The sequence below is a fragment of the Nyctibius grandis genome, chromosome Z (genome assembly GCF_013368605.1).
Source record: "Nyctibius grandis isolate bNycGra1 chromosome Z, bNycGra1.pri, whole genome shotgun sequence".
Lineage (NCBI taxonomy): Eukaryota > Metazoa > Chordata > Aves > Nyctibiiformes > Nyctibiidae > Nyctibius > Nyctibius grandis.
The window spans coordinates 1,632,065-1,641,975 of NC_090695.1; the positions used below are offsets into that span (position 1 = coordinate 1,632,065).

Sequence of the window (9,911 nt, forward strand, 5' to 3'; positions counted from 1 at the left end):
TGTCCTGTCAAGGGATGTCACTGAGAAGAGCCTGGCTCCATCCTCATGACACTTGCCCTTTACATATTTATAAACATTAATCAGGTCACCCCTCAGTCTCCTCTTCTCCAAGCTAAAGAGACCCAGCTCCCTCAGCCTCTCCTCATAAGGGAGATGTTCCACCCCCTTAATCATCTTTGTGGCTCTGCGCTGGACTCTCTCTAGCAGTTCCCTGTCCTTCTTGAACTGAGGGGCCCAGAACTGGACACAATATTCCAGATGCGGCCTCACCAGGGCAGAGTAGAGGGGGAGGAGAACCTCTCTTGACCTGCTAACCACACCCCTTCTAATACACCCCAGGATGCCATTGGCCTTCTTGGCCACAAGGGCACACTGCTGGCTCATGGTCATCCTGCTGTCCACTAGGACCCCCAGGTCCCTTTCCCCTACGCTGCTCTCCAACAGGTCTGTCCCCAACTTGTACTCATACATGGGGTTGTTCTTGCCCAGATGCAGGACTCTACACTTGCCCTTGTTATATTTCATTAAATTTCTCCCCGCCCAACTCTCCAGCCTGTCTAGGTCTCTCTGAAAGGACCTTTAAGACCATTGAGTCCAACCGTTAACCCAGCACTGCCAAGCCCAACACTAAACCATGTCCCTAAGCATCACATCTACACGTCTTTTGAATCCCTCCAGGGATGGGGACTCCACCACTGCCCTGGGCAGCCTGTTCCAATGCTTGACAACCCTTTTGTTGAAGAAATTGTTCCTGATCTCCAATCTAAACCTCCCCTGGCACAGATTGAGGCTGTTTCATCGTATTGTTACTTGGGAGAAGAGACCGACCCCCACCTCGCTACACCCTCCTTTCAGACAGCAGTAAGGTCTCGCCTCAGCCTCTTTTTCTCCAGGCTAAACACCCCCAGGTCCCTCAGCCGCTCCTCATCACACTTGTGCTCCAGACCCTTCACCACCTTTGTTGCCCTTCTCTGGACTTGTCAAAGCTAGTTCAGAAAATAAACTCAGAAGATGGTGGCAAGTAAGGTGAAGGATGTAGGGACTGAAGTCTTGAGAAGACTTCCTTCGAGCTGGAATTTTCTCACAGGGAATAAACTAACATAATCCTGAAAACTTGCATACAACAAGCTCGAGTCTCGTTAACTGTAGCAGATAGTCAGAGACAAGGAGCTCTGTCTGATGATACTGAATAATAAACCGGGAATAAAAAAACCCCAAGGTCTTCACAATACTTCACCAGCCTGAAGTTTAATCCTTTGACATGTGTAAGGTGGTTTAAAACTCTCCTTTATGGTGATGGACTGCACTCTGCAGATGATGCCACGGGAATTTACTACACTGAAACATAACACCTTAATGAAGAAAAAAAATTGCTTTCCTTCTAATGCAAGCGGCTTTGTCTGGTTTTCCCTTCAACCACGTAACTCGGTGATTCAGAGATAAGACTCATGTGGTTATTAAGTTGCTGTGATGGATTTTACAAAGGGGAAAATCACATCAAGTTTATCTAAGCTTGATAGCAGCTGCTCTTTGGAAATACATCTTAATTATGGGTAAAAATACTAAGACATAACTTGTATACTTACTTTAAAAACCTCATTATATTTTTTTTCAGGGCCATAATTCTAAACATGAGCTCGTCGCTGAGATTAGTATTTATTTATAGGTTGGATACCGTAAGGAGGTCGCTCAGGAAATGCTGCTTGATGCTGGTGGTTATTAGACGTGCCTGTTAGTGACCCCTCGTATTTATCTGTATTTAATTATAGAATTACTGCCATAACGCCCTAAGTTATGTCTGAGAACAAAAGCCAGTTCCATTTGTGAGACCATTATATACCAGCACTCACAACTTCTTAAAAAATAGTCATGACCTTTGGGATGAAATCTTTTCAGCCCAATATTGACTTTCTCTGTGTGTGTGTGTGGAGTTTGGTAAAAATCATGATGAGCCTTTTTTATTATTTATAGACACATGGGAAAAGATGGTTTGAATAATTAAAAAAAGCTTCTTGCAAACTTTGGGGGCCTCTGGGTAACTAGAAATGTCTGCATTTTAAGATGTTAAACTGATAGTTTTTAAGAGGTTTGTAGTTATACCCAATTTAAAAATCTAGATGAGAAATAAAGAAGTTATGTTGGAATTCCTGATCTTGCAAGTGTGTGTTCCCCTGTGCCAGCACACCCGAGTAGTGCCGCTTACTGCTGACACGTATGAAGTTAATCATACACAGAAGTGTTTGCAGAAATATTTTGAGCTTTCCTACAACAAAACACTTCAGCACATGCTTAAATAATATTGATTTCACTGGAATTGCAATAGATGTTTTACTCACATCCCTGAACTGAGACTATATTTCTTTTTGAGACTGAAATGACAAATGCTTTTAACCAGATGACAAAACTCTGATGAATATGTTTGATTTTTGTTCTCTATTCTATCACCCTTAATTAATATTAGTAATTTTGGGTGTAAGTTAGGAACAGAATATGCTATGGCTCTGATGATGGGGTGCTTTCCCTTGCTTCCAGTTCCAGCTGTTAAAATAAAATGTAATTTAATAGTAATGATTATTTAGATGCATAATCCTACTTCATCGACTATGTGAAAGCAAATGTTTTGGAAAAGAAAGCTGAAGACAAGGAGAAGCTGAGGTGTGGGTTTCTTTGTGGCTAATTTGCGTGGTGTCTGTTCATCGTATGGTCCCAACAATTAATCGCTGAAGTATCGGATCATCTCGCGCTTGCTGGTGAGCAGATCTTAACCCAGAGCTGAAGCACAAAGACATAATATTGATAAATGGTGAATAATTTATCCAGATCGCATCAGAAGTCTGTGGCAGGGCAAGGAATCGAGGTGGGCTCTCTCCAGTCCACCACGTTAAGCACAAAGTTACCATTTCTATCGCGGCGAATGAGTCGAATAACCATCAGAGCGCAGCGGTTATGCAAATCTTCCTGCCCTGCTTGAGTAATGAAAGCTATCAACCATCCGGAGTTAAGGGGTTTGCATATTGTATGATTACTGAGAAATAAAAGCAGAGTGATTATGCAAATCACCTCCTTCAGCCAATCGGACTGAAAGAGGTAAGGGGAAAAAAAAAAAAGTGTATTTATGCATCAATAACTATACAGTATCCCTGAGCTCCAGTTACTATTATTTTTGTTATTTGACTGCAGAAGTACCCAGAGGCCAATATAAAACACAATCATTTTCTTTTGGGTTGTTGTGCATCTTGACTTCTGCAGTCGTGACACGTTGGAGAAACGACGATTGGGATCCGAGCGGATTTCCTGCTGGAGCAAAAATGTGAATCGACATGTAGCAGAAAAATACAGGGGGAAAAAATGAGATGCTATCCATAAAACTAAATATAAACCCCATATTTTTGAATATAAAGTGGTTTAGGTTTTTAACGGATTGTAATAATATTAGATTATTGATACATGGAGGGGTAAACCCCCATATTTTTGAATATAAAGTGGTTTAGGTCTTTAGCTGATTCTAATAATATTAGATTATTAATATAAAAAACCATATTTTTGCATATAAAGTCGTTTAGGTTCTTAATTGATTCTAATAATATTAGATTATTAGTACATGGGAGAGAAAAAAATGTGTATTTTTGCATATAAAGTGGTTTAGGTTTTTAACTGATTCTAATAATATTAGATTATTAATACATGGAGGGATAAAAACCCATATTTTTGCATATAAAGTCGTTTAGGTTTTTAATTGGTTCTAATAATATTAGATTATTAATACATGGAGGGGAAAAAAATGTGTATTTTTGCATATAAAGTGGTTTAGGTTTTTAACTGATTCTAATAATATTAGATTATTAATACAGGGAGGGAGGGGAGGCCTCGCCCATCGCCACGCCCCTTCAATGCCCATATATGGTCAAACCACGCCCCCTCCTTCGCCCCGCCCCAATCATGCCCCTCCCCGCCCCAAGCCCCGCCCCTCCCGGAGCTCGCCCCGCCCCCTCCGTGCCCGCCCCGCCACGTCCCGCCCGGGCGCCGCTCCCCGCCCCGGCGGCCCCTCGCACGGCGGCGCCGGGCCATGGCGCTCACGCTGTACTCGCTGCTGCAGGCCGCGCTCCTCATCGTGAACGCCGTCGCCGTGCTGCACGAAGAGCGATTCCTCCGGCACGGTGAGCAGCCACCGACCGGCCGCGGGGACAGCCCGGGCCAGGCCGCGGCGATGCCCCCGCTCCACACACACCCCCCGCCGGCCCGGCGGGGCCTCCTGCAGGGAGGAGCCGCCCGCAGCCCGGCTGGCGGTACCGGGCGAGCCCGGGGATGCTTGTACGCGGCAAGGCCGCCCGCTGTGGCGGAGGCCTCCCCCGGCCCGCCGGGCTCTGTGGGGCCCGGTGCTGCGCCCCCCCGCCCCGCAGCCTTCCCTTGCCGGTGTGGAGTGTCACTGTGCAGGGAGGGCTTTCGGGCCTGAAGGTGGATTTTCTGCCGGTGTGGTTGGCGTCGCTCCTGTCATTGTTTTGTCTCTTCTTTTTTCCCCATAATTTTCGTGTTTTTTTCTGTGCGCTTGTACTATTTCGTCCCCGTTTGTGCCGCTCGTCAGGATGTTGTGACGGCGTGAGGGGTTTCTTTCATCTTGTCGTGCCTTTTTTGGATGAGAGAGAACTTCTCTGCTTTTGCACGCTCAGTACTGAAGAAAGATCCCCAAGGCTGGCCATCCTCATCCTTTAAAAGAAAACAAAACCCCACAAAACACAGAAAAGCCACCGAAGCAAAGATCTGCAAAACCCCAGGAAAAATAACCGATGATCCAAGGTTTACCAGTTTCCTGATCCAGAGAGTCCTGACTTCTCCAAGTCAAGCTGGACTAGGATTTTTGGCAGGAGTGCAAATAGTTGCCCCTTTCTCCCCTTCCCTAGTAGGATTCACCACGGGATTTGCTCGGTTTGGGGTTTTCTTTTTTTTTCTTGATGAGCAGCAGCTCGAGTAAAAGGGAGATGTGGGGACTAACAGGATGGGTCAAGCCACTTGTTGGTCCCAGGAGACTCGGGAGACTGGTTTCTCCCTTGAAGGGCTTTGTAAACCGTTAGGAAAAAAAAAAACAACTTTTATTTTTTGTTTATAGCAGTTACAAAAATCATCATCCCGATTTGGAATTTGTGCTGATGGTTTTCTGTTGTGCAGCTCGTTTCTCAGTCCTGAAGCATCACTTCGTACCCAATAATTATTTGCTATTTTATCTTCTGGTAAAAAGGACCGTGAACAGATTGTAGTTTGTTTTTATTTTGGTGTATATTTTTTTTTTTAAGCTCAAATAAGCTCATTTGTTTCTCTGGCACACGGGGAACAGTAGTGTATTAAAAAGGTAAAGGTTTCCTTTACACAAACATCAATCTGTCGTTACTGTTGCCTTGATTAAAAGGTTAACAGCTTTTCTATATATTGTTTTAAAGTCTGATCATGAAATAAAGCAAATTGTAGTTTGTCTTTCTAATGTTAGTGCTGATATTGCTGATAGCATTTGTGACATGGCTTGGGGGTTTGTCTTTTAACATGTCTGGCTGTTTTTATGTGACACAGTTGGCTGGGGAAGCGATCAAGGGATTGGAGGATTCGGAGAGGAACCAGGAATTAAAGCACAGCTAACGAACCTTATTCGATCTGTACGAACCGTTATGAGAGGTAAGGTCACTATCTTTGGTTGATTGTTGTCTGTAAAGTTTTGGTTTCTGTGCTTTAATGAAGTAACATCAGTATTTTGACTCTTTTACCAAACAGCTGCTCTTTCTGCTCGTCATTTCCAATCCATCCTTCCTTCGGGTTCCTTCCTTCACGCGTGGGCTCTGTTTAAGAGGGTGCAGGTCCCAGCGTGTGGCGCTCGTGCCTGAGTTCGATAAAAACTTAAAAAAACTCAGCAAAACATAAACAGTAAAACATTCCTTGACTCTGGCTTGTGGTGCCGCTGCCACGTCTTGGCTTTCCTCAGAGTTTTGGAGTTGGAGGGGGAAGCTTGGTGATCAATCCAAGTGTGGAATTAGCTTCACCTTGGCTAAGCTCAATTTTATGTGAAGTACCTGGTGAGGGAAATGTAATTCTTGGAATTCCTAGAGGTAAGTCAGGCTTACGTGCCTCAAAGGATGGGGAACAAAATAGAACTTAATTTATAAGTTACAGATAATTTTATTCACTATAAAGCACAGCAAAAATTCCTTTTATAGGCGATGATAAAGAGGAAGCAACAAATCTTACCTGTCTTGCCCACCACAGGGTAAAACTGGATACATTTCTTCTAAATCACAGCAAAGCCAAGGATAGAAACTGATTTTGAGATGGTTTAGATTCATGTGGAGGAAAGGGTTGATTGGGTTAACACTAAAACATGATGGGCCGTAGAAAAATATTTAAGCTGTTGCTTCCTGCTCATTTTTAGTATCCCAGCTGGCTCCTTCCACTACTGCTGATTTTTGCATAGGAAAATTAAGAGTATTTGTAAACTTTTGATTGATGTTCCTCCTTAAAAGGTAGTGTCCCAAGATAATACAATGTTCTGTCCCTTTGTGACGTGGAAAAGCACATTTTCACAATAACTCTTCTTTCTCTGCAGTGCCATTAATAGCAGTGAACTCCGTTACAATCGTTCTCCTCCTGTTGTTCGGTTGAAGACAACCTGTTGCAAAATCTTTTGGACATCCAAAGAAGCAAGTTGCTAACCATCACTGCTCTGAGTTTTCTGGCATCCAGCACTGTTTAGCTGTCAATTTGACATTCAACTTTAAATAATAAAGACACTGTTTCTATTTATCCTTATTTTCTAATGTTCCCTTTCGGTTTCATTAAACAAGATCCTGGGATCAATGCAACAATGCTGCAAATATCTTGGACTATGCCGAGTTCTGTTGCTGCCTGTTCATGGTGTTGACTGATAAAGAGTATGCGTCGTAATGCGGCGTGATGATGGTCGTTGGGATGTGGTTTTTAAATGTCTCATGACTCAGGGATGAATTTCCTTCAGTACATTTCCCAATTTATTTTTAAATTAAAAAAAAAAGTGTTTTTTATTTCAATTACTACCGCAGTACTATTTAAGAGAATACGAATTAGGCTCTGAAAACATGCTATAAATTATTGAAGTACAGTTGTGATATTGAGGGAGATAAAACGAGCTGGGTAAAGCTCCGATTCAGTTCACATTGGAAGTCAAATGTTCCTGGTTTGATCGTGTCCAGGATTTTTCTCTTGATGTTTGATGGCCTTTGCAAATCAAGAATGTTTCATGCTAACAGTGAAGTATGTTGAAAATAGGTGCAATTGCTATGCAAAATCTAAAAAACCAAGCTGGACCTAAAGCTGGGCGACTCTGTGTTAATTTAGACTAGCAGGTGATATTAGTGATTAGCATTTGTTACTGTTCTGTCAAGGATTATTATACTTTAAAAAAAATGTGTGTTAAACTTCTGCACGCTGATGAGTACGTTGGGAGCAGGGAACCATTTGTATTCTGAGCTTCTGAAATTGAAACTGTGGGTATGATCTTGCAGTTCTGTCGCAGAGAATATTGCTAATTGTTTTGGTACAGATCTTGTCTCAAGACCGCTGGGTTAGGTCTGATGTTACGTAGCAAGAAGGCTGATTCTCATGTAGATTTTTAGAAAAATTAGAAGTCTTATGTCTGTTCCTCTGCTAAAGTGTTCTAGCTTCTTTTAAAGTGGGGGAGGCCAAAGGAAACCTGGCAGTTTCATTATTTAAGAACAGCTTAGTTTTATCTTCTCTCCTTCCGACGTCTTGACGACTAAAGCATATGCTGTTGTATACAAAGATAAATCTGTAAAATGTGTAAATGGATTTGATTATCTTCAGTTGCAGCATTCTTCAAAGTAGAGTATATCCAGGAGGAGAGTTTTATGTTGTTTCCTTTTTTTTTTAGTGAAAACTTGTAAATAAATTCTGAATTTCTAAGTTAAGCACTGTCTTTCTTAACTTGCTCTATATCTGTGTATAGTGGGAGTAGCCCAGAACTCAGCATCCTCCTGTTCCAGTTACCAGAGTTGCTGTTCTTACATGAAATACTTGTTTCTTATCCCTGTGGCACTTGTGAGTTATCATCTCTCTGCTATGAAGCTGTATTTTGGTTTCTGTCGCAAACCTAACGAGCCATGGTAACATTGGCCAGAGGCAGAATAGTGTCATGTTAACCTTTAAATTCTAAAATAGGTAGATCTATTATAAAGTGTTCCTTGTAATAATCTTGGTGTAATTCAGAGGTGATGAGGGTACCGTCCGGATCAGTTATCTTCATGTATCCGTCTTGCATGGAAATGGGGCAGGATATCTGTGGAACAGATAAAACATAGGTGTGCAGGCCTTTTTGTTAAATTGCTGTAAAAAAGCAGCAGTAGATGTTTCAGTTGCTGATGCGTTGGGTTGGAATACTGACTGATTTGAAGCGCAGCTCGCCTATCATTTCCTTTTCACATGTATTGACTGCTAAAACCCTAGTTCTTACTAAAATAAAAGCCAGCACTAAAGATGACAAGCAGCAGCTTTAAAGACAGGTGAACAGTGATTTCCCCCTGTGCTTTCAGACAGGCTGGAGTTTGAATGCATGGCTTACAGCACGGGGGTAGACCACTTCAAAATCAATTAGGCGCGTGCAGTAAGAGCAGCGGTTCTGTGCAGCAGGAATCCTGTGTTTGAGGCAAAACTGGGACGTGTTTTACCTGGCAGATGCAAAATAGCGACTCAAAGTGGGGCAGCAGCTGAAGATCAGGTCTCCCAGGTAATGAGCAAGGATGAGGACAAAAGGGTAGCCAGCAAACAGGCAGGGGAGAGTGTAGAAACAGCAAGGGAGTAACTATACTGCTGCTGCCGCCTCCTCATGTGCCTTTGAGCAGTTCTGCTGGGACTAAGTTGGAACAAGGTGAAGCACCTCAAACCTGGCAGGGGCTCGGGCTCTTTGGTAACAGGGAGCATGCAAAAAAGTTTCCACCTGACAAAAAGGTCTGAGTGCAAAGTAGCCTGCGCTCCGGTAGTCACTTCAAAGAATCAAGAGCATTACTGCTCGGACCTGGCACAGAAATCATGACAATAACCAGAACATTCTACAGATCAGGATGAGGACTAGGAGTTTCCAGTTTAGAATAATTGGCTCATTTCTAGGAAGGATTTGTAAACAGAAGGTGCTTTTGCAGCAGTAGGTTGCAGTGTGGCTGATACCAGTCGTGGCTGGCTGAGTGGGGAAAATGAAGCTTGTGGGACACTTCACAGAGTCTTTAGTGCAAATACAGACAGGAATGAGGGATCAATTCTGTGTACCTGTACTGTTAGAGGTTTTGTTTTGAAGGGCATGGGGACAGGCGAAGGGAAAAGTAGGGAAGTAATGGGTTTGTACACAGATAAATGAATCTCAAACTCACGTTAATTATCCTTGACATGTCACCTTAGGTTGCAATGTTATGACTTTAGGATTGTACTATCTTATATACCTTGGATTTTTTGATGTACCATCACAATATAAAATTGTGAATGTATATAATACTTAATACATTGATGTCCCCTCATTTCTTACAAAATCCCCACTTGCAGTAGCTTAAAATGCAATTGCATAGAATCATGGAAAGGTGTGGGTTGGAAGGGACCTTAAAGACCATCTAGTTCCAACCCCCCTGCCATGGGCAGGGACACCTTCCACTAGACCAGGTTGCTCCAAGCCCCATCCAACCTGGCCTTGAACACTGCCAGGGAGGGGGCAGGCACAGCTTCTCTGGGCAACCTGGGCCAGGGTCTCACCACCCTCACAGCAAAGAATTTCTTCCTCATATCTCATCTCAATCTCCCCTCTTTCAGTTTAAAACTGTTCCCCCTCGTCCTATCACTCCATGCCCTTGTAAAAAGCCCCTCTCCACCTTTCCTGTAGCCCCTTCAGGTACTGGAAG

At 43.1% G+C, this 9,911-nt stretch overlaps 1 protein-coding gene across 1 annotated transcript; it reads left to right on the forward strand.

Annotated features, from left to right (window-relative positions):
* Positions 1-4,009: 4,009 nt before the first annotated feature.
* Positions 4,010-6,851, forward strand: IER3IP1 (immediate early response 3 interacting protein 1). The gene is made up of 3 exons (XM_068423780.1): positions 4,010-4,157; positions 5,560-5,661; positions 6,584-6,851. The coding sequence occupies exons 1-3, from the start codon at positions 4,067-4,069 to the stop codon at positions 6,637-6,639; spliced, it is 249 nt and encodes an 82-aa protein (XP_068279881.1). The 5' UTR covers positions 4,010-4,066; the 3' UTR covers positions 6,640-6,851.
* Positions 6,852-9,911: the final 3,060 nt, after the last annotated feature.

Coding starts and splice junctions, on each gene's coding strand:
- IER3IP1 (XM_068423780.1), top strand. CDS start 4,067: ATGGCGCTCACGCTGTACTCGCTGCTGCAGGCCGCGCTCCTCATCGTG. Junction 4,158..5,559: donor AGAGCGATTCCTCCGGCACG/GTGAGCAGCCAC, acceptor TATGTGACACAG/TTGGCTGGGGAAGCGATCAA. Junction 5,662..6,583: donor TGTACGAACCGTTATGAGAG/GTAAGGTCACTA, acceptor CTTTCTCTGCAG/TGCCATTAATAGCAGTGAAC.